The sequence below is a fragment of the Cetorhinus maximus genome, chromosome 8 (genome assembly GCF_964194155.1).
Source record: "Cetorhinus maximus chromosome 8, sCetMax3.hap1.1, whole genome shotgun sequence".
NCBI lineage: Eukaryota > Metazoa > Chordata > Chondrichthyes > Lamniformes > Cetorhinidae > Cetorhinus > Cetorhinus maximus.
Window position 1 is genome coordinate 71707223 of NC_135886.1, and position 24968 is coordinate 71732190.

The 24968-nt window shown below is 43.4% G+C and overlaps 2 protein-coding genes across 2 annotated transcripts; both read right to left on the bottom strand.

Moving 5' to 3' along the window:
* Positions 1–8745: 8745 nt before the first annotated feature.
* Positions 8746–11488, bottom strand: LOC144683711 (claudin-2-like). Its single transcript, XM_078547017.1, has 2 exons — positions 11243–11488; positions 8746–10980 (listed from the first exon to the last, which is right to left on the bottom strand). Exon 2 carries the CDS (start codon positions 10859–10861, stop codon positions 10163–10165), a length of 699 nt encoding a protein of 232 aa, XP_078403143.1. The 5' UTR covers positions 10862–10980; positions 11243–11488; the 3' UTR covers positions 8746–10162.
* Positions 11489–15347: 3859 nt separating this feature from the next.
* LOC144683712 (claudin-2-like) lies at positions 15348–22925 on the bottom strand. Its single transcript, XM_078547018.1, has 2 exons — positions 22905–22925; positions 15348–18632 (listed from the first exon to the last, which is right to left on the bottom strand). Exon 2 carries the CDS (start codon positions 18505–18507, stop codon positions 17809–17811), a length of 699 nt encoding a protein of 232 aa, XP_078403144.1. The 5' UTR covers positions 18508–18632; positions 22905–22925; the 3' UTR covers positions 15348–17808.
* Between the last annotated feature and the right edge of the window lie 2043 nt (positions 22926–24968).

Sequence of the window (24968 nt, forward strand, 5' to 3'; positions counted from 1 at the left end):
CTATGGTCCTGGAGGAATCTGACTTCCGGTCATAAGCATGATCCTAGAACCACTCCAGTATGGAGACAAGCAAATCTTCAAAATTTTGTACATCATCCGAAACAAATCCTTTTTCTCTCTTAAGCAGGGATGCACGTGTTGCCATTAACCTCCTCTAAATGGCAGAAGACGTCAAAACAACCTCTGTCATCAACTATACAGAACTGTAAGTTCCTGAGAGGCCCACCAGTAAAGAGATACATGACTGCGACTTCAGCTCTGAATTGTCTTCAATCTTTGCAGAGCCGGTTTGTTCAATTGCCTTGCAGTTGGCAGAAACCCCTCTTTGGTCAGACCAGCCAAACCTTCAGATAAGTACCATCATATTTCGAGCTGAAGACATACATGAGAATGACCAGCAACAGAACAATGAACCCCAACCTCAGGTTCCAATGGTTGCTGTCATACAACTGGAAAGACCGTGGCAACGACACTGCAATTTCCAGCAAAAGTGCACAGCAGCAAGGCGATGCTGGAGCAGGAGAGTAACAACCAACAACTACCAGAGCACACATCAGTGAGGTGCATGTGCACAGGAAAGGACAGTGTGGTGATGAAAGCCAAACAGTAGGTTGAGCTCATGGATGATGTTATGACTGGTCCCCAGACGAAGTCCTCCAATTTGTTAAATTCCTGAACAGGACCCCAATTTTGTTATGATCCCAGGTAAGGAGGAATGAGTTGGCTCCCCTTCTTTATTCAATCCCCTCAGTTGGTTGCAACAAGGTTAATTTTATTATTCTTTTTATTCTTCATCTCATCCGATGCCTCAACAAGAAACTTTGTCGCTTTCTTTCAGATGCAAAGGAACTCAAGCTCCAACAACTCATCGACACCAACGCCCATCCAGGACCCTCCACCCCTGCCTGTTCCTCTGTCCCCATCCCGTCTTCCAATCCCAGCCCCGGCTGTGTATTCACCATACCCTCTGACCTTACCCTCTTTGATGCTGAACGTTCAGTGCTCAGCAAAGGACTCAGCTTCACACCCTTACGCCCTCACCTCAATGAATTTTGAGCTCGGCACGATGCTGAACTCTTCTTCTGCCGCCTTCATCTCCGTGCTCACGTCTTTGGGTAGGAGTCATCTCCCCATTCAACGAACCCTTTTACCCGCCTCCAATATTCTCCTTCCATCTGGACCCCTCCCTCTGGATTTTTACCTGCTCTTGATCTTTTCATTGAGAACTGTCGGCGTGACATCAGCCGTCTCAATTTCTCTGCTCCTCTCACCCACTTTAGCCTGTCTCTCTCTGAACTTGCTCTCTCCTTTCTCTCAGGTCCAAACCTGACTTTGTCATCAAACCTGCTGACAAGGGTGGTGCTGTTGTTGTCTGGCGCACTGACCTCTACCTTGCAGAGGCTAAGCGTCAACTCGCAGACACTTCCTCCTACCTCCCCCTGGACCGTGACCCCACCACTGAACATCAAGCCATTGTTTTCAGGACTGTCACTGACCTCATCTCCTCTGGAGATCTTCCCTCCACAGCTTCCAATCTCATAGTCTCCCAACCTCGGACGGCCCGCTTCTACCTCCTCCCCAAAATCCACAAGCAGGACTGTCCCGGCACACCGATCGTGTCAGCCTGTTCCTGCCCCACGGAACTCATTTCTTGCTCACTTGACTCCATTCTGTCCCCCCTTGTCCAGTCTCTTCCCACCTACATCCGCGATTCCTCTGACACCCTACATCATATCAACAATTTCCAGTTCCCTGGCCCCAGCCACCACCTCTTCACTATGGACATCCAATTCCTCTACACCTCCATCCCCCACTGGGATGGTCTATGGGCTCTCCGCTTCTTCCTCGAACAGAGGCCCGAACAATCCCCATCCACCACTACTCTCCTCCATCTGGCTGAACTTGTTCTCACACTGAACAATTTCTCCTTAAACTCCTCTCACTTCCTCCAAATAAAAGTTGTGGCTATGGGTACCCGCATGGGCCCCAGTTATGCCTGTCTCTTTATGGAGTATGTGGAACATTCCTTGTTCCAGTCCTACTCCAGCCCCCTCCCACAACTCTTTCTCCGGTACATCGATGACTGCTTCGGTGCTACTTCATGCTCTCGTCTGGATCTGGAAAAATTTATTAATTTTGCTTCCAATTTCCACCCCTCCATCATTTTCACGTGGTCCATCACTGACACTTCCCTTCCCTTCCTTGACCTCTCAGTCTCAATTTCTGGTGATAGACTGTCCACCAATATCCATTACAAGCCTACCGACTCCCACAGCTACCTCGACTACAACTCCTCATACCCCACTTCCTGTAAGGACTCCTTCCCATTCTCCCAGTTCCTTCGCCTCCGTCGCATCTGTTCTGATGATGCCACTTTCCAAAACAGTTCCTCTGACATGTCTTCCTTCTTCCTTAACTGAGGTTTTCCACCCACGGTGGTTGACAGGGCCCTCAACCCTGTCCGGCCCATCTCCTGTGCATCTGCCCTCACGCCTTCTCCTCCCTCCCAGAAACATGATAGAGTCCCCCTTGACCTCAATTATCACCCCACCAGCCGCCGCTTCAAGTCATATTCATTTATTTCTATTTGTGCCGCCAACTCATCTATCTTGTTACAAATGCTGTGTGCATTCAGATAAAGAGCCTTAAGCTTTGACATTTTACCACTAATACTCATTCTGGTTTTAATTTCTGTTGCACTCTTCTGCTTATATTTTCTGCCCCTTCCTGTCACACTTTGATTATCATTTGCCTCTTCACTATGCTGCACCTCTGCTCTCTCCTTTCTTTTTGATTTTTTAAGTTTTCCCTCAACTGAACCCCCCTCCGCCAGCCTCCCCCAACTAATTAGTTTAAAGTCCTCTCGACAATCCTAGTTATATGATTTGCCAGGACACTGGTCCCAGCATGGTTCAAATGAAGCCCCATCCCAATGGAACAGCTCCCTCCTTCCCCAGTACTCGTCCCAGTGCCTCAAGAATTGGAACTCATTTCTCCCACCCCAATCTTTGAGCCAAGCATTTACCTCTGAAATCTTATTTACCCTATGCCAATTTGCAAGTGGATCAGGTAGTAATCCGGAGATTATTACCTTTGTGGTTCTGCTTTTTAATTTAGCCCTGAGCTGCTCGTAGTCCCTCAGCAGAACCCCTTTCCTAGTCCTAACTATGTCCTTGGCACCTACGTGGACCATGACAACTGGATCCTTCCCCTCCCACTCCAAGTTCCTCTCCAGCCCAAAAGAGATGTTCTTAACCTTGGCACCAGGTAGGCATCACAGCCTTCGGGACTCTCTGCCTTTGCTGCAGAGAACAGTATCTATTCCCCTAACTATGCTTTCCCCTATTACTACTACATTTCTCTTTTCTCCCCCAGCTTGAATGGCGCTCTGTACCATGGTGCTGTGGTCAGTTGGCTCATCCACCATGCAGCCTGTGCCCTCGTCTACACTGGGAGCAAGAACCTTGTACTTATTGAACAAGGGTACTGGTTGAGGCTCCTCCAAACCCAAGTTCTGGATCCCCATACCCGCCTCACTCGCAGTCACACTCTCCTGGTCCCTGACCACGGTCCAAATTTAATGTAATTAATCTAAGGGGTGTGTCTGTCTCCTGAAACAGTGTCCAGGTAACTCTCCCCCTCCCTGATATGTTGCAGTGCCCGTAGCTCAGACACCAGCTCATCAACTCTGAGCTGAAGTTCCTCGAACAGCCAACACTCACTGCAGATGTGGTCACTGTGGATCACACCAGCGTCCACCAGATCCATATACTACAGCTGCAGCACATAACCTGCCAGGCCATCTCTATTCTATTTAATTAATTAATTTGGGTGTTAAATATTTTAAACAGCTGTAATAATGTCTCCTGATTTAGACCACTTGGCCAATCAAAAGAGACACGGAAGAGATATCCACCAATAACCTATCTGTTTTCTTGTCACATCACACTTCAGCTCTGGCAGGTAGAAACAGCTCTCTGCCATTGGTTTTTACCTCCCACCACCACTGCCCTTCTCACACAGGTCTGCTCTCCCCACACTCTTTTACTCTTTTATCCTGTGTCTCTGCCGCTCTCCTTGCACACCAGAGAACGTATCCACAATGAGAAGGGCTACTTTTTTAAATTATTCATTCATGGGATGTGGACATCACTGGCTGGGCCAGCATTTGTTGCCCATCCCTAATTGCCCTTGAGAACTGAATGGCTTGCTAGGCCATTTCAGGGGGCATTTAAGAGTCAGCCACATTGCTGTGGGTCTGGAGTCACATGTAAGCCAGACCAGGTAACAACAGCAGATTTCCTTTCCTAAAGGGAATTGACTATGACTTTTAATTCTAATGTATTTTTAATGAGTTCAAATTTTGCCATCTGCTGTGGTGGGACTCAAACCCAGGTCCCCGTCCAATGACAATACCATTACACCACTGCCTTCCCATATACATATATAACGCCTTTTGTGTCTCACACAGACCCTGGCTCAGAGCTGCTGTGCATAGTTCCCTTCAGAGAAGGGAGAAAAGTCACAATGAAGCTCCAGTGGGCAGGAATCACTTTTTTGAGGCACAATATTTAGATAATCAGCAGCAGATGTGTGGGCATCTGGCGGAGTTCTCTGATGCAATGGGAGCTCTTGGACTATGGTGGGACGAGTCCATTGCTGTCATGAGCTCCAAATTGTCCCAGGGGCTCAACCACATGAGCCCTAACCATGAGAAATTAGCCGCTCTTATGAAGAAACATATGAAGCAGCACTTGGAGTGGATGTAAGAGTAGTGTCTCGGCCAGGAAAGGGTGCAAGCCTCCCCAAGTAGCCTGGATCAGTCCGCTCAGAGTATGAGCGCTGACATCTATGGAATGTGTGAGGAGCTGTGTACCCTAATCAGGATGGTCGCACTGTTGCCTCAGCAATTGCTGGAATGGATGACTGCTGTGCACCTGTGGCGGTCACTGAGGAGGATGAAGGCACCAAAAGCTTTTCAGCACCCTTATAATCTTCCACCTCCCCAGCTCCTCCGCCAGAGCCCCCATCTGCTCCAAGGTGCCAGTGACCATGACTTCCCAGCAGAGATGCAAATGCCGTAAAAGGAATTTCCCAAAGGGTGCCTGCTCGGCGAGGCAGGCCACCGCGCTCCTCATCGCCATATAGACCAAGAAGTGAGCAGCCTGCCTCCACCTGTTCTGAGGCAACACAGTGGAGCACTTTGTAGGAGTGTGTGTGAGCGCAGACTGCCATCTTGCCTAGAGCACTAATGGGTTCACCGTGATTACACTTTTCCACATTGTAAATATCACATTTGAGCACTTTTCCAACATATGTACATTGACTCGCAGATGACTTGGTGTGTGATTGTACACTACAAATCAAAAAAGAATGGTAACATTATGAAGTATGTCCTCACTGGTGATAATGAAGGTGGCATGCTGAGGTCCATCTCGCATTGATGTCATAAGGAGTAAAGGTGTGACCATATTTGTGAGGTATCGGAAGACTTCTTCTTTCCCTGATCTATCACATAATAATCCAGTTCAAAGGCTCAAATACTGAGATGCTCCTTATATCTTTCATTGTCCATTCATGCTTAACTTTAAGAGAGGTACAATGAGAAGAGACCATGAACAGATACAGGGCAGCAGGTGCATCTCAAGCATGCATGCTGGGTGCAAGACATTTATCCACATGGCAGTGTCATGCATTGGACTAGGTGTAAGCGTCACAGCTCAAGATACCATGTATGCTCCAGGTAATACTGCTAGTTCGCTGTCCCCACTATTTTGGTACTATTTACATTGTAAATGGCAGGGGATATGCTTTGTATGGGAAGCCGAGGTTTATGCAAGCCTGGAATGTTGCATATGGTACCCAGCCAAAAACTGGACCATTGGCTAGAATCAATGGTGCGTAGGTTTATTGAAAGAGATTTTGTTGCACAATTGCGGGCTCATCCTGTACTATATACTTTATCTGCATGCATGTTGGCACATGCAATCATATCAGCATGTATTGGGTGCAAAGTCTTAAGTCACAATGGCACTTTATCATTGTGACCATGTTTGAGTATGAACAGGGTGGCGGCTTTCACACCTCATTTACAGGCACTGGCCTTAATGTGAAGGGGTCAGTTTCTGAAGGACTTCTTACCATGTGTGTTTGCAATGTGCTGAGGCCCATGGTTATTTTGGGTGAGGGGTTCTGCCATTTTAAAGTGACTGAGTCAAATTTATTGATGTTGTTTCTCTCCTTTGTGGGGGTTGGGCATTCCCCTGAATAATTGTGGTATCAAAGCAAATGGTTTCTTCGTTGGAAGTTGCTTACCAGGAACTGGCTGATGGCGTGCGTGAAATCAGGGGACCCTATGAGAATCGATACTGCACAAGCAGGCATCTGGTGATGATCCACAGAGTCAGCCCTGGCTACATGGCCACGCCTCCCAGCTTCTCTGCCATTGCCAGCCTCCTCATCCTCCCACGTTTCAGAATCACCTGATTGGACAAGGGCTTCCTTCTTCTCCTCCTCATCATCATCATCCTCCTCAAAGATTGGATCTCTGCCCATGAGGTCTTCCTCTTTCAGTTGTAGGCCACTCCATTGCAGCACACCACTACAATTCTGGACACCCTTGCTGGAACATAGTGCAAAGCTCCACCTGACTGATCGCGGCACCTGAATTGCATTTTTAGAATATCAATGGCTTGCTTTATTGTGCTCCTTGTGTCAACATGGCTTCTGTTGTAGTTGTGCTTTACCTTAGTTTGAGGCTTCCTAAAAGGGGGCCATTATCCAATTTTTTAAGGGGCACCCTTATCCCCTGGAAGCCAATCATGGCCCTGCTAAGGTGACTGAAATAGCTATGGGAGTTGGGAACTCCTCGGTATGAAGGAGTCATGGCTGCTACCAGGGAACCATGCGTGCACATGAAGGAAAATCTTGTGGTCACAAACTATCTGCTCAATTAGCAGGCTTACCTCAGGTGTAGGGTGTTATAGATTGCATCCATGTCACCATAAAGACCCCAGCTCAACATGCATCAACCGAAAGTCCTTCTACTCACTTAGTAGAAAGACTTTCGGTTGATGCATGTTGAGTTGGGGTCTTTATGGTGACATGGGTGCAATCTATAACACCCTACACCTGAGGTAATCCTGATAATTGGGCAAAGGCCATGACCATCTATGTCTGAGATGCTGAATCAACAGAGAAATTAACATGCAAACAAAACAGGGAATTAGTTACTACCTTAATGCAACTCTGCGCTATTGACTGGGCTATATCAGATAGGTCTCCAGATGAACACTGGAAAGAGCCTGAGGCATAAAAATTGAGAGCAACAGTTACCCTTACAGCCACTGTCAGGGCATGGGGGTTGATAGACTGCGGTATAGGTTGTTGGTGGAACATGCAACTTATCAATGTCACATTTCACATCTTAACCTCAGTCGACTTTGACACCGGTTCTCTGTCATACTGAGGTAGGATTCCTGGGATCAGTAAAGCCATCCCACAGTGTAATAACTAATTGTCCTCCCTCTACTCCTCCTCCTTCCTGGTGCATGTGGTGCTGCCTCTGCCTCCTGATCTTGTGCCCTCCCTCTGCCCTCCAGCTACTCATGTTTGCTGGCTTCCATGGTATCTATGTGTGGCGGTACCGGGCCCATCTGCTTTTTTCCTTTGCACAAAACGCAATGTGCCCTCCTCAAGTACAAAGTTCTCCCTGGCACCAAGGTGCATGAGTCAGTTGGGGAAAATAATATTGCCCTGCCTAGTCCAGCAGTTCCACCCAGCTCCTCTATTCGGTTTAAAACAGACAGTTCGTATTGAGTTTTTGCCATTTCTGGGGCAGTAAGTACAGCTTCAGAGCAAATTCAAAGGGGCCCATTCACCTCGCCAAACAAGTACACTACCAAAACACTCCACAAAGTTCAGACCTACCAAGTCTAAGCTGCACAATTTGTGCTTCACACCAAAATTATGAGTGGGGGCAGCTTCTGATTTTAATGGGCAGATGCCTCCATGAAAAGCGCATGCAAGAAATGCAATCCACCCAAATGAAAATGGTAGGTGCTGTGCTCAGGGGCTGGACTTCCAATTTCCAGCCTCGTCCGCCATTTTCACAATGACAAAGGGGCTGACTGTTGTGCGACAATCCAGGCATGACTGAATGATGATGTTTAATCCAAACCAATGGACACATTTTAGCCTCAATAATTAAACCTATAGATTTCATCAACTGCTTGGTTTTAATACAAACACATATATCAAGTATTACCTGCTCTTCAATGACACTTTTACACTGGCATACAAAGTTCACTAACACAAGGGCTTTCCAATATCTCACCCAAGTGGCTATTTTTCACATGTGATTCTAAGTAGTGAGTAAGGCCAAACCATACTACTATAAAAGCCTTCACACACAGGACCCACCTGAATTCATCCAGTATGTGCCCGATGCTGTTCACAAAAAAAATTGGATGCCAATCATAGACGTGAGTCCAGCTGAGTTTTTCTCAGCTAAATTTTCCGTACTGCCTCCCTGGCTGAGATCAGCTAAATCTACAGAGCAGGGATTGAGCCCGATGGCCTGTATGACTATGTACTGTATGTACAGCTCAATTACACACTGAACCATTGGGAAGCTCTCCAGTGACACTTTTATTATCGAAGTAATGTTTAATATTGTGATAAGATGTAACAAATATTCATAAAATTGTTCAACTACTTTCTAATAAGACACCATTCCATTGAACGCCTGCATCATTGTACAAATATCATAGGTGGCCAGTTTAAGAAATTTGATGTTGCACTGTTACATTCAGATATTACATAATTCAAAAGATTATTAATTCTTTTACATTGTCGCAAAACGAACCTACTTTTGAATTGCCAACTATAAAAAGCACTTTAAGATTCTCCATGAGATTACCTTGATCTGACTTTGTTGAATTACCTATTTACACATATTAATTAAGGTGAGATATTGGCTTTTCCACATTGTAAGATCATCAGATGTTTGAATTCAGAAAAAAAAACATCAAAGCATTCATTGAAATTAAACAAACTACACATTTTGTTCTGGCATAGGCAGGACTGGGTAACTTGGGTAGGTAGGGCAGGAAAATTAGATAGGGAGCTATTATACTGGCCCCCCAGCATTTGACAACACTTTAGTAAACTGGAACGATGAGTTTCAATGGGTCAAATGGGCTTTCTTTTCATCCTACATTTTGAAATGCTCCTTTGAAAAATGATCAAACCCTATCTCATGAAGATATTTGGAAAAAAAAATTTTTAAATTGTCATGTAATACACTTTTCATATTATGGGAAAAGCTTGTAATGAGCTGTGTATTTATGGAGTGACCTCTGAGATGTTGAATGGAGAAATGAAATGAACAAATCTTGGCGAGTAGGTTAATTTGCGGAATAGCACATTGGGTCAGCCACCCAATGCGTTCCTGTATTCTCCAGTAGGCTATTTGGGTGCCTGGTCTACCTGGCTTCCTTAATTAGATGGTGTTCCTGGAGGCGGCCTCATAATTGGCCACCTCCAGTAAAATCATGGAGCTCACAGCTAGGCATCACCAGAGGGATTAAGACCTGATTTTGCTCCCCTCAGGAAATCTTTAAAGGCAGTAAGATTCTGTCCCCTTACCCCTCCCCCACCTGTATAAAAAAAAACATTCACAAAGAAAATATAAAGTCCATCGTTTTCCCTTGGAAAAATGAAATGAAGTTCAACCTGAGACTACCTTTTCTCCTACACTAAAAATATTTCTAAAATGTTCAGGCCTCTTGAGCTATTTACCCACCAGCTCTCCACGTAAGAATGATTTGCAGTAAAAGCAGGATCTTAAGAAAGAAAGAAATGATACTACTTCAAGCTCCATTCTAACTAACCTGTTATACTGCAGTCCTAGTAAACTACCTGTTCCATTTTCAAAACAGTGAGATAGCAGAGATTTTTTTAGTGAAAAAGTATACAATCATCTTTATCCTTTATGGATGGAAGGATTTTTAATCTTTATCAAGCAAAGAGCTTCACAATGAAATTATGTAAATTATTCCCTCAAAGAAAGATATCACGTTATAAAGAATAATTTTTATAATTACTCTGTAAAGTAATTCCACTCTGATCCACAGACTGCCAATCAATGCGCAATTCAAAACTACACATAACCAGTCAGATTGTAAGAGTTGAATTCCGATTTTGCTGCTTTTGAAGGAACAGATGGTGCAGGAGCTGAACGGTTGGTTCCGGGATTCTGGTAGGACATTGGTCGCCTACTGTACGGCTCAACTCTCCTACCTATAAATGATAGGGACAGCATGACTCCTCCAATGATAGTCAGCATAGCAGCAACGACCCCGAGGTACAAGGACTCACCAATTTCAAACTTGAGGTCACCTGGAATTAGTGGGTCGTGGAAATTCAGTATCACGCCATTCATTGTCCATGCTACTGGCACCAAACCCATTAGCCCAGCTACGATAAAGAAAACTCCTCCAGTGCCAGCAATCTTGTCTTTTATTGGAGAATCCTTGGCACACACGGTGCATTTCATACCAACCACGGAGATTGTTATAGCAAGCAATGAGAGAGCAACGGAGATGACCATCATGGCACGGGCAGCTTGGAGATCTGCTGGAAGTTCCAGGACAGAATTGTAGGTATCACACTGGAAGATGCCAGTGCTAAACATGGCACATACCCACCACAGCCCTTTCATATAGACAATAGCAGTTACAACATTTGCTCCAATGTGTGCTGTGATCCTCCAGTGGGGCATAATAGTAGCTGATAATGTCCCAACCATGCCGATTATGCACACAATCAAGGCTACCAATTGCATGGCAGTGTTAGCCATTGTGAAACTCAAAAGGTTTTACTCAAAATAGATCTTGCGTCCTTACAGCATGCTTCCAAATCAAAATTCTGCTTCAAATGCCTGTTGCTCCCGTTAGTCACCTGGCTTCATGTGTCTATCTGAAACCATAAAGATTAAAGTTTTATTGATAACTGCTGAAGAAATGACCTTGGCCTCTCAATTACCTGGAGTAACTAAGAACAAATAATAACTTTTCTTAATTGAGCTTCCACAAAGTGCAGAATTTACGTTTCTTTTTTTATATATATATTAATATATATATATATCAAAAGATTCCTGCCTTTGAACTCTCCAGCTCACTAATGACTTTGCCACTTGCTGGCCCTTGATCTGCACAAACTTGGATCAGGGACTCCTCACTTTGTCGATACGAAGGTTAGCATGAAGCTTTCATGCCAACACATCAATCCAAGCCTTCCAAGGACACCTCTGCCACATGTGGCATTCTTCCAAGTACATACATCAGGGAGGTGACAACCAGCATGTTAGTAAGGTGTAACACTTTCATCACAGTTTTTGTGGAAAATAGGCATCAGAAGCACAGAACATGCAGCTTTCACTGGACTCAAGGTTCACTCAAGTCCAAAGAACAGTACGTGGAATCAATGTAGGCATCAGGGCTCTTCATCTTGACCTTTTGGACTTTATAAAGAGAAAATATTTGCACTCAGCTAAAATTCAATTGGTCCTAAGAAGTCATATCGGACTCAAAACATTAATGCAGGCTCTCTCTCCACAGATGCTGCCAGATCTGCTGAGTGTGTCCAGCATTTTCTGTTTTTATTTAAAAGTCAGATGATACCTGATTACAAAAATATCATTAAATACAGCAGTGGCCATTATCCAGGGAACAGCCATGACGCATTCATGTTGTAGCACAGATTCCACATTATATGAAGAAGAAAAAGCATTATTTTCACGTTGGAGAGCTCTGCATTCATGGCTGCTGATCCGACCAAGAAACAGCAGCGGCATCTTGTCCTGATATCTCAGCATTAGTCCTTCAACTACCATTTTCAACAAGAATGTTTGGTATGTTGGTCGTAGCTTTAAAGGAGTTCCCAAAGCAGACATGAAGTTGTTACAGTCACTGCTCCACCTGTCCACACATGCTGCCATGAGGCCTGAGCCATTTTGAAGCCTGGGCCTCATGAATGTTCTTCTGGTAAGTTGTAGCTGTCAAGCAGTCACCTACTACAACCTATGATGCTGTAAAATGGGAAATCCTCCAGCGGGTCAGGGGTGTGGAGCTGGCGAGGTAGAAGCAAGAGGGAAGGGGTTCAGTGGGATGTTAGAGTTTTACTGTGAGCCCAGGAGAAGCATTGCTGTTCCAGCTGCGGTCATCAAAGTAAATTTGTAAATGATCTCGACAGGTCATTTACCACCAATGTTCCTGATCTGCTACACAGGCACATGGCCACAAAGCAGCCTGCAGGCTTTGCTCTATTAATATACCATGCAAAAAATTTAAAGGAACCATGCAGTAAAATAGTGGGCCATACACAACTACAATTTAAAGGGAGTATTGCTCACCACCTGATACTAATTGACAAAGCATGTGTAGCAGACACTTTGCCCATTTGTATCTGAAAATGAGAAAGATTTCAAGTATACCATGAGGGACCCCCATAGAATTCAGATACATTCTGAAAGCGAATGAGCTTTTTGCATTCTTGTTATGGAATCTTCCTGTGCTAGGTCTTGCAATTAGCAATTGAGCTTGTTGGGCGTAGAGTAAACCTTAAAGTTCAGTGACAAATAATATGCAGTCCTGGCACCTAACCAGTGTAATGATTTAGATGTCTGCTGCCTGATTACCAGTGATAGCAGAATATGAGTGATGTGAAGTCACCAATAATCTGTGAGGCCAGTCATCCATAATCTGGATGAGGTGAAGTTACCCATAATCTGTTTGATTTAGGTCAGTTAATATAACTGATGGTAGTGGCAGCATATCAGACTATGTTTAGCAGCCCTATAGCTTTATTTAGTTCATCCACTCACAACAAATTTCTCTAGAACTCTAACCCAAAGCCTATCTGACTGAAGGAAGCAGCACAGGAATCCAATCCATGATTCAATGTAGGATGGGCAGCCTGGGAATCTATTCCTGACCTATCAGCAGTGGCAAAGAGGAGCAGATTCAATGAACCTGTATCAATTCCAATTTAAGTCATTGCTGATAGAAGTGATGCAAATGTAAGACAAGAAACATGATTAGAATATTTTATTGCAATCAGTAAAAGATTGTTCATCACAATTGCTCATTTTCAGTGAATTTACATTTTTAAAAATGTTATTCTCTTAACAAACGTGTTAGAAATTGAATAAAGTTAAACTGCAAAGCATATTAATTTCCTATTACAACACAACCTGATAAACAAACCAACAGTAACAACAGGATTTCCCATAGCTTTAAGGGAAAATATTTTCGTCCATTTTAAAATGTTCCTTAGTTAATATCTTGAAACTTCTTTTCTTATGCCTAGAAAAAAGGAACATTATGATTTTGAATATTTCACATCATATGTTATGATAACTAGTTTAGAACTCACAGAATAAATTGGTGTAACTCACTGGTCATTTTGTATTGAGAAGTCTTGAGAATGAAAGTCATGGGCTCAAAATCTATATTATGAACTAGATACTGTTTCATTTGCTTGTTTTTGGGAGTACAGTGAAGGTTCAGTAGACCAGTTTCTGGGCTGAGTGTGTTATCATATGATGATAGGTCATATTCTCAAAGGGTCGTAAATCTATGGAATTCACTACCTCAGAGTGCAGTGGATGCCGGGACACTGAATAAATTTAAAGAGGATATAGACAGATTTTTAATTAGTAACTGACTGAAAGGTTATGGGGAGAGGGCGGGAAATTGGAGTTGAGGCCGAAATGAGATCAGCCATGATTGTATTGAAAGGCGGGGCAGGCTCGAGGGGCTGATGTGCCTAATCCTGCTCCTAGTTCTTATGTTCTTATGTTCTTATGAAAGGCTGAGTAAATTGGATCTATATTCTCTGAAGTTTAGTGAGATGCAATCTCATTGAAAAATACAAGATTCTGAAGGGTCTTGACAGGGTAGACACCATGAGGTTGTTTCCCTTGCCTGGGGAATCTAGAACATGGCAGCACAGTCTCAGGTAAAGGGACGATCATTTAGGACTGAGATGAGAAGAAATTTCCTCACTCAAAGCGTTGTGAACCTTTGGAGTTCTCTACCCCAGAGGGTTGTGGATGCTCCAGCAATTAATACATTTAAGGCTGAGGAGGACAGATTTTTGGCTTCTTAGGAAACAAAGGGATATGGGGAGCAGACAGAAAAGTGGAGTTGAAGCCAAAAATCAGCCATGATCATATCGAAAGGTGGAACAGGCTTGATGGGCCGTATGAACTTTTCCTGCTCCTGTTGCTTACATTCTTATTTTTCCCTGAGGAATTGATCATGAGTATTCATTGTTGAATTTGTTGTGAGCAAGTGTTTAAAAAATATTCATGTGCATGTGATACTTCATAAAAGTCATTAAGAAGATACACACATTTTAATTCTACAAGGCAATTCTACTTTTCTAAAATCACCCACTAAATGAGAGCATCTCATCGTCTGAGCTCCAGAACCCAAGTATGCTGAGATGGCACACTCTTGGTGAGGTGAAGATTCCATATGTGCTGTTGGAATGGTACAGAACAAATATGTATCAAAGTATTTCTTTGAGGTATAAGAACACGACATAATGTCCACATTAGATTTAGCCATAACATGCTGTTTTTTCTATATTGTAGTGGATTGAACTGAAGACAATCGGGTATTAGCCAAGGTGTTATTAGTTGAGTAGTCAACTCATGCCACTGTGACATGGGAATTCCTGTGAATAAAGTGTGGTCCAGGTACTCATTATGGAATACACATAACATGACAGATGCTCTGGAAAGCTTTATGCTGTCTTTGACGTTATTTTGTCACCACAAATCGCAAAAACAAAGACTGAGTAAATTATGATGTTTCATCCAACTCTATGGAGACATTTTTGCCTCAATAATTAAACCTATAGATTTCACAAGCTGCTTGGTTTTAATACAAACACATATATCAAGTATTACCTGCTCTTCAATGACACTTTCACACTGGCATACAAAGTTCAATAACACAAGGGTTTTCCAATATCTCACCCAAGTGGCTATTTTTCACATGTGATTCTAAGTAGTGAGTACGGCCAAACCATACTACTATAAAAGCCTTCACACACAAGACCCACCTCTCTTCATCCAATATGTGCCTGATGCTGTTTCACAGAAAAAAATTGGATGCCAATCATAGACGTGAGTCCAGCTGAGTTTTTCTCAGCTAAATTTTCCGTACTGCCTCCCTGGCTGAGATCAGCTAAATCTACAGAGCAGGGATTGAGCCCGATGGCCTGTATGACTATGTACTGTATATACAGCTCAATTACACACTGAAACATTGGGGAGCTCTCCAGTGACACTTTTATTATCGAAGTAATGTTTAATATTGTGATAAGATGTAACAAATATTCATAAAATTGTTCAACTGCTTTCCAATAAGACACCATTCTATTGAACGTCTGCATCACTGTACAAATAATATCATGGGTGGCCAGTTTAAGAAATTTGATGTTGCACTGTTACATTCAGGTATTACATAATTCAAAAGATTATTAATTCTTTTACATTGTCGCAAAACGAACCTACTTTTGAATTACCGACTATAAAAAGCACTTTAAGATTCTCCATGAGATTACCTTGATCTGTCTTTGTTGAATTACCTATTTACACATATTAATTAAGGTGAGATATTGGCTTTTCCACATTGTAAGATCATCAGATGTTTGAATTCAGAAAAAAAAACATCAAAGCATTCATTGAAATTAAACAAACTACACATTTTGTTCTGGCATAGGCAGGACTGGGTAACTTGGGTAGGTAGGGCAGGAAAATTAGGTAGGGAGCTATTACACTGGACCCCCAGCATTTGACAACACTTCCAGGACTTCAGAAGTGAAGTTGGGTGTATAATAAATCAGGCCATATGGATGACATTAGTGTACATAATATGGAATATTAAACAACATGTAAATTGGGTAGTTTGTATATTCAAATTCAACCAGGAACTTTGCAACAGAGAACATCAATTTAATATAACAAGAGCAGGTTTAAAGAGAGAGCAGATAAATGTTTTTGCTGAAATGCTGATTGTTTCGAGTATATCCTAAATAAGGTAGGAGAGGAAAATTCATTGAGGACATTCAACCGGAAGACACATGCTAGAAAGGGAGCTTTAGTAAACTAGAACGATGAGCTTCAATGAGCCAAATGGGCATCCTTTTAATTCTATATCCTTATATGGTCCTTCCAAAAATGATCAATGAAGACATTTGGAAAAAAAAAATGTTTTAAAATTGTCATGTAATTCTCCTTCTACATGATGGGAAAAGCTGATAATGAGCTGTCTATTTATGGAGTGCCCTCCTGAGATGTAAAAAAGTGAATGTGTCCGACAACAGACCTTAGCGAGTAGGTTAATATAATTTATCCCATGGCCTGGGACCCACAGCCATAATCATCCTGTGGTCAACCCTCATCTTCTACTTGTGGTGCAGATAGCCAACTCTTCCTTGCCCTGTGCAGACTTGGTTGAGCACTGTCCACTGTCTTTGAGGGAGCTGGAGGCCATTGGCCACTGCTATTGGGTCAATGATGAGATGCTGCTTCTTTTTGCTATATGCACAGATGTGGATTAGACACAATGGGCAGGATCTTACCAGCCACATGGAGGTGACTTTAGAGGCGGGTGAGGAGGGTGAGAATTTGCAGAATAGCGCATTGGGACAACCACCAAATGCATTCCAGTATTCGGGTGATTTTACCAGAAGGTAAATGGCTATCACCTTGCAGCAGCAGGTAGCCAGTTAGTGGCAATTAATTGACCACTTGGGGGTAGAGTGGGAATGCTTCTGCGATCCTACCAGCAGCGACAGTCCCCAGGCCATGGGTAAAGCCCGGCTGATGCCAGGAGGCAGGGTCCCAGCTATAGGCTGTGGGTGGCCAGTGAGGCCTCCTTCATTTATCCTTGCCACACTCCATGATAATGGCCTAGCAGCTGTGACCACAAATAATTCTTAAAGTTTCACACATTTTCAGAGGATGTCTCTGTCTCTCCCAGTGGAGCTGGCCAGCAGGACATCTCTGTGGGCCCACCCAATAGGCCATCTGGGTGCCTGGTCTACCTGGCTTCCTTAATTAGATGGTGTTCCTGGAGGCAGCCTCATAATTGGCCACCTCCAGTAAAATCATGGAGCTCACAGCTAGGCATCACCAATGGGGTTAGGACCTGCTTTTGATCCCCTCAGGAAATCTTTAAAGGCAGTAAGATTCTGTCCAATCTTCCCCCTTACACCTCCCCTGCCTCTGTAAAAAAAAACATTCACAAAGAAAATATAAAGTCCATCGTTTTCCCTTGGAAAAATTGAATGAAGTTCAACCTGACGCTACCTTTTCTCCTACACTAAAAATATTTCTAAGATGTTCAGGCCTCTTGAGCTATTTACCCATCAGCTCTCCGCATAAGAATGATTTGCAGTAAAAGCAGGATCTTAAGAAAGGAAGAAATTATACTACTTCATGCTCCATTCTAACTAACCTGTTATTCTGCAGTCCTAGTAAATTGCCTGTTCCATTTTCAAAACAGTGAGATAGCAGAGATTTTTTTTATTGAAAAAGTATACAATCATCTTTATCCTTTATGGATCAAGGGAAATTTTAATCTTTATCAAGCAAAGATCTCCGCAATGAAATTATGTAAATTATTCCCTCAAAGAAAGATATCACGTTATAAAGAATAATCTTTATAATTATTCTGTAAAGTAATTCCACTGTGATCCACACACTGCCAATCAATGCACAATTCAAAACTACACATAACCAGTCAGATTGTAAGAGTTGAATTCCGATTTTGCTGCTTTTGAAGGAACAGATGGTGCAGGAGCTGAACGGTTGGTTGCGGGATTCTGGTAGGACATTGGCCGCCTACTGTACGGCTCAACTCTCCTACCTATAAATGACAGGGACAGCATGACTCCTCCAATGATGGTCAGCATAGCGGCAACAACCCCGAGGTACAAGGACTCACCAATTTCAAACTTGAGGTCACCTGGAATTAGTGGGTCATGGAAATTCAGTATCACGCCATTCATTGTCCATGCTACTGGCACCAAACCCATTAGCCCAGCTACGATAAAGAAAACTCCTCCAGTGCCAGCAATCTTGTCTTTTATTGGAGAATCCTTGGCACACACGGTGCATTTCATACCAACCACGGAGATTGTTATAGCAAGCAATGAGAGAGCAACGGAGATGACCATCATGGCACGGGCAGCTTGGAGATGTGCTGGAAGTTCCAGGACAGAGTTGTAGGTTTCACATTGGAAGATGCCAGTGCTGAACATGGCACATGCCCACCACAGCCCTTTCATATAGACAATAGCAGTTACAACATTTGCTCCAATGTGTGCTGTGATCCTCCAGTGGGGCATAATAGTAGCTGATAATGTCCCAACCATGCCGATTATGCACACAATCAAGGCTACCAATTGCATGGCAGTGTTAGCCATTGTGAAACTCAAAAGGTTTTACTCAAAATAGATCTTGCGTCCTTACAGCATGCTTCCAAATCAAAATTCTGCTTCAAATGCCTGTTGCTCCCGTTAGTCACCTGGCTTCATGTGTCTATCTGAAACTATAAAGATTAAAGTTTTATTGATAACTGCTGAAGAAATGACCTTGGCCTCTCAATTACCTGGAATAACTAAACTTAACAAATAATAACTTTTCTTAATTGAATTTCCCCCAAGTGCAGTATTTATGTTTCATTTCTTTTTCAAAGAAGGAAAGTTTTAAAAGGATTGATTGCATTTTATTGTAGTGAGGTGAGCACAAAAACATTTAATTTAACTTTAGCTACCTTCACCATATTGAGTGTATTGTGCACCACAGTCTGAGATTTTTCTTGCCCACTTACACAATACAATTTGCATTCAGCATTAGAATGAGTGGATTTCATTTGTTAAGTGTAAAAGAGGTGCCACATCAATCACCACAACACTTAGAGCATAGAAAAACTGATTTCAAGAATTTTATTACATGCAAAGAATCACTAATAATTCATTCCTGCCCCCAAAGAGAGCCTGGCACACTCTGGTGGGCCTATCCTTCAGATGAGAAGTTAAACTAAGTTGCATACTGGTGTTCATGGTTCACACAAGCTTCCTCCCAACCCTCTAATTCTTGCAGCATAACCTTTTATTCTATTCAATTCTTTGCTTACCTAACTGCTCCATAAATGCTACTCAATTATATGTGCTGGGTGCCTGCAGACTGCTAGCCAGCAAAGATAATTTCAATTACTGCATCATGTGGCTCTCAACTAGGCTCTGTCAATGTGGGGAGAAGCAATTGGGGGGCAAAGGGGTGATCAGGCTGGGAGCCGAGTCAAGGTTGGTGATGGTTTTTACCACTGCAGCAGAGCTGGGAGAAGCAGTGCTACACATCAGGTTAAGCGTTTCTAAAAATTTTACCTTTTTGCTGGCAGCCTGCAGCAGCCCCTTTAAAAGGTTACATGTGGACCACATTTTTCTGAATGCAGCAGGTCTGATGCTGTGATCCACATTCCTGACTATTATTCACCAGCAGTCTGTGGAGGCGCAACAGGCACCAGCAACTCATCCATTAAATGCTAATTAGGTCAAAGGCACAACTTAGAACCGGGCTCGGGACTCTTGGTTTAGGCATACTTCCTCTGCAGTGCCAAGTCCAAACTCGATAAAGGTCTGACTCTTACATCTCCTTTAACCATTTTGATGGATGCCTTTATAGTTACATTCTTCTTCCTTCAGGCGATCCATCATTGATTCCCTCTTCTACATCATTTCAATGCTGTCCACTGGTACCATCACCATAAGTAAGCAGGCACTTTGCACATGTACACCAATGTACATGTACCAACTGTACGCTCTGCTTCAACCCATTATTCTGCTGCTGTTGCTTTTCTTTGTCTGATATCAAGACCTGTATCAGTTGCATTTTCCTTTAGTGTTAATGAAACCAAGGCTATCACCTTTGGCTAAGAACAGTACCTGCTTTTGACCTAAACACCATAAACCTCTACAGCTGCCAACTCATCTAATCTTCTTCTTCTATGCCTGATATTCTAACAAGATGCTTTTCTTTCACCCTAAAACATTATCTACCTCTGCCCCACATCTACCCACTGCTGCTGAGACCTGAATACAATTCTACTCTTCATTACACTGTTCTTATCAAGTTCCACTTGCTTCCTATCATCCATCCAGTTGATTACAAGACCCTCCCCATTTTCAAATCCATCCATGATCATTTCTGACACTAGCTATATGATGTCCACCAACTATGCCCTCCTCAGGAGCACTACTGCACAACTGATCTTTCAGTCACTGTGCTCCCAGCCTCTGAAACTCATGCCATCTCACCACCAGTTTCCTTAATTTAAAAACACTGTCTTCAAGACCTTGGTCCAATTTTTCTTTTTGAATTCAGTGCACGTATGTTGTAATAGTGATGCCGGACTCAATAATGTGGTGAAAGTTGGGGAGGGATGCATTCATGCCAAGTTTTTATACTGTTTTCAGACCAAAACAATTTCAGAACTGGGAGGGACCCTTCCTCCCACCCATTCCTTTAGCAGTGTTAATATTTTAAAAAAGATTACAGCAGGATGATGTGACTTGTCAGAATTTCCATAATACTCACCCCCACTGTGCTCTATCTAACTGACAGCCTTAAAAATGAGATGATGTAACTTGCCAGGATATATTAGAATTTCTATTTAAAGGAGCCCATTACTTGGACAACCTTTACCATCAATCAGTATTGTCTGAATATTTTTCAGTATTTTCTTCCCCTTCTGATCTACTGAGATGGACTGTAACCTGGCCAAGCAAGTGACTTTCTAATCAACTTTATGACAGTGAAGAAGAAAATTGAACATTGGTTTCCCTAGGTGAACTTCTCTATATACAATGTTGGTGGAAGAGGAAGAGCAGGCCCAAAGGGGCCAATGGAGATGACGACACTCTCGAAGAAGGATGTGGTCAACCCACCGCTACCTCCTTATATAAGTTTAGGTACTCGGCACTGCTTACAAGAGCAAAAGTGAGGAACTGCATCTTCACAGATAAATTCACAAAGAATGCTCTAGATTACCTGTGTAACTTTCCATGACCAGTTTTTGGCATATATCAAGGGCTAGATTTTTTAAAAGGGTTGGGATCCAGATTTGAGGCAGGCGGGCGCCGCTGGACCCCCTGCTGTTTGCTGCCAGACCCCGGCCCTGAGCCATTTTTAATGAGGACGGCTTGGGGACACATTGACTGTCTGCAGGCAAGTGGAAACTAGCCAATTGAGGCCAATAAAGGGCCTATGAAAACCCATTTATGCAGGCAGCCCACATGGTAGGCAGAGGAGAAAGTGTGGGGTTGTGTCTATGGATTACATGAGGGACCTTCCCTGTCAGACCCATAATGGCAGCCCAGCCGCAGCTGGAGCCACTGGGCGTTCCCTGGAGGGGTTGCCCTTCCAGGATCTTGGCCAGGCAGCTATGTATTTTTAGAAAAGAAAATTAACTTACTTCACTTGTCCCTCGCAGTCTTCATGTTCACATATGTAGCTCCCACCTCAGCTGGTGGGGCTGCTGATCTCTGAGTGCTGGAGGCCTCACATTGACCCTCCAGCTCTGGGAATCCACCTGCCATCCCTGATTGGACAGTAAGCCCGCTCCCTGGCCTTTATTGGTGGAGCATTGAAATTGCAATGGGCATGCCTAGAGCTCACCATGTAGTGTCAGAACCTGGAACAGACCCCATCTAACCTAAAAAATCCTTGGGCAGGATTTTTGGGTCCTGCTGAGGTCAGGACCGAGGTGGTCAAGGCCCCAAAATATTGATGCCAGCCACCTGCTGATTTCCTGGCACCGTTTCCAACGCTAGCCATTTTGGGGAGTCAGACCTGGAGTCCGGCAAGGTTATCACCCCCACGTCAGGCAGTCAGTTTGGCTTATTATGAGCATGGCTAATGATAGACAATCTGGGATTTTCCAGTTGGCCTCCAGTTGCCTGACTGGCCGGGAGTGGGGTTTTGTGGGGGGGGGGGGGGGGGCAGATCAACTACCTGGAATCAGGGACCCAGCTGGGCACATTGGGGCCCAGCATGCCAGGCAGGCTCACAGGACTTCTCTGACTGCCTGGGTGTGATGGAGACAAAGCTCGTCCTGTAGTGGGATTTCACTCCCCCCAACAGTGGTGGCTTGTCTGCTTTTATTGTTTTTTTACTTAAATGTTTAAAAATGTTGTCGACAGGGCACCTTCATGTTGAAACACCCTTTCAGTTACTGACTATTTATTGCACCCGGCAGTGTCTTTGAAGCTGCTTTGTGTCTAATTTTCGTTTGGGATTATCAATGGCAAGTAACATTCGTGCTACACAAGTGCCAGGCAATGATCAGTTCCAACAAGCAAGAGTCTAACCATCACCCCTTGACATTCAACACCATTACTAACACTGACTCTCCCACCATCAACATCCGAGGGGTTACCTAGGGGTGACCATGAAACTTAACTGGGCTAGCCAAATAAGTACTGTGGCTACAAGTGTACATTAGAGGATGGGAATCCTGTGGTGTGTAACTCAGTTCCTGACTCCCCAAGTCTTGTCCATCATACACAAGGCACAAGGCAGACATATCATGTGGAGGTGGCAGTGTAGTGGTAATGCTACTAGACTAGTAATCTAGAGGTACAGGCCACTATTCTGGGGGCATGGATTCAAATCCCACCATGGCAGCTGCTAGAATTTAAATTCAATTAATAAAAATCTGGAATTAAAAATGTGCCTTAGTAATGGTGACCATGAATTGATTGCTGTAAAAATCCACCTGGTTCACTAATGTTCTTTAGGGAAGGAAATCTGCTGTCCTTACCTGGCTTGGCCTACATATGACTCCAGACTGACAGTAATGTGGTTGACTCTTAACTGCCCTCTGAAATGGCCTAGCACGTCACTCAGTTTATCAAACTGCACAGCAGTTCAAGAAGGCAGCTCATCATCACCTTCTCAAGGGCAATTAGGGATGGGCAATAAATGCTGGCCTCAATTTTTATGCTCAAGTCCTGGGGTAGAGCTTGAAACCAGAACCTTTTAACACAAAAGTAAAACGCTCCCAACTGAGCCACAGCTAACATTTTAATTTCAATAAAATACTGACCCAGCGAAGCCTCCATCATGGAGAACAGATTGCTAAAAGCCTATCCATCTATCTTATTTTCTAGTGTTAGTGTTGAATTTCCTGCTTTATGGAAGTAACTTGACCAAAAAGCCACAAACGCCCTGGAGACACAGGGATAAGTGAGAAAACCTTCATGGAAATTAGGCTTTAACTGAAACAACACATTATCCTCCTACTTGCTTTAATACAAGCCATGTCTAGATGGATAGGAATACGTTGGTTGATGCTAAGATATGTTAAGTGCTCATCTCACAAACTTATACTCAACGTTCCTCCTCAAATTTAATGGTAAACGTTATTTCATTCCAAGTTTATATTAATTTTATTCATCTCTCTGTTTGTTCATACATCAAATTTACTGAATTCTGCTGCTTCATTTCACTCTACTCCTAATTGCAGGGTAAGTGTGAGGGAACAGTCTTAGCCCCATTCTTTTTTATTCTTTCACGGGATTTGGGTGTTGCTGGCTGGGCCAGCATGTGTTTCTCATCCCTAATTGCCCTTCAGAAAGTGATGGTGAGCCTCCTTCCTGAACCGCTGCAGTCCATCTGGTGTAAGTGCACTTACAGTGCTCTTAAGAAGGGACTTCCAGGATTTTGATCCAGCAACAGTGAAGGAAAGACAATAAAGTTTCAAGTCAGGGTATTGTATGGCTTGGAAGGGAACTTACAGGTGGTGATGTTCCCATGAGTCTGTGTCCTTGTCCTTCTAGGTGGTAGCTGTTCCAGATTTGGGAAGTGCTTTCAATGGAGGTTTGGCGAGTTCCTGCATTGCATTTTGTGGGCAGTACACACTGTTGCCACTGTGTGATGGTGGTAGAGGGAGTGAATGTTTAAGGTGGGTGCCAATCAAGCGGCTGCTTTGTCCTGGATGGTGTCAAGCTTCTTGAGTCTTGTTGAAACTGCACTCATCCAGGCAAGTGGAGAGAATTCCATCACACTCCTAGCTTGTGCCTTGTAGATAGTGGACAGGCTTTGGGGAGTCAGGAGATGAGTTACTCGTCGCAGGATTCCTAGCCTCTGATCTGCTCTTGTAGCCACAGTATTTATATGGCTAGTCCAGTTACTCAGGACTGTTTCCAGGACCACACTTCGAAAGAACTTAATTGACTGTAGAGTACTTTGAGATGTCCAATGGTCGAGAAAGTTGCTATAGTTTCTTCTAGTTTATTTGGCCCATTGAAATGCATTCATCCCATCATGTCACTTTTTCTGGAATTAATCTAAGGGTTTTCATTTTACCAACCTTCCTGGAAGCCTATTCCAAATTATGGATGGCTTTTTGTATGAAGTTGTCCTTCTTGATATCCCTCCTAAACTGTCCCTTTGCCAGTTTTCGTTTCTGTGCACCTAACAGGGGATTCCAGTCTGCAATTCAATGGTCTCTCATTGTTGGAAAATTAATGCAAACCCGTACAACTTTACGGATTATGCAGTTTGTTGCTCCTGGATACTTTAGCTTACAACATGCCAAGTATAATTATCCTTCGTTCTAAATATATTGACACTAGTTTGCATTTCAGTCTAGGACAGAAAGGAGAACAAGCTTTGCTTACCTCATTGCCGACCTTGGTAAGGAAACTGAAATTTATAAATGGGTCTCTGGACAGTCATGGGTAGTACCAAAGCAGCAACTGAGGTTGACTGCCAAGATCTTACTACCCATTAGTAACTAGTACTAAACCAAAGGACTGTATTCAATATTATGTGTGCCTAAAAAACTGAGAGTAAAGATTTTCTGATGCAAATTTGACGGGGA

Bases quoted from the DNA above. Each gene is read 5' to 3' on its own strand.
- LOC144683711 (XM_078547017.1), bottom strand. From the start codon at position 10,861: ATGGCTAACACTGCCATGCAATTGGTAGCCTTGATTGTGTGCATAATC.
- LOC144683712 (XM_078547018.1), bottom strand. From the start codon at position 18,507: ATGGCTAACACTGCCATGCAATTGGTAGCCTTGATTGTGTGCATAATC.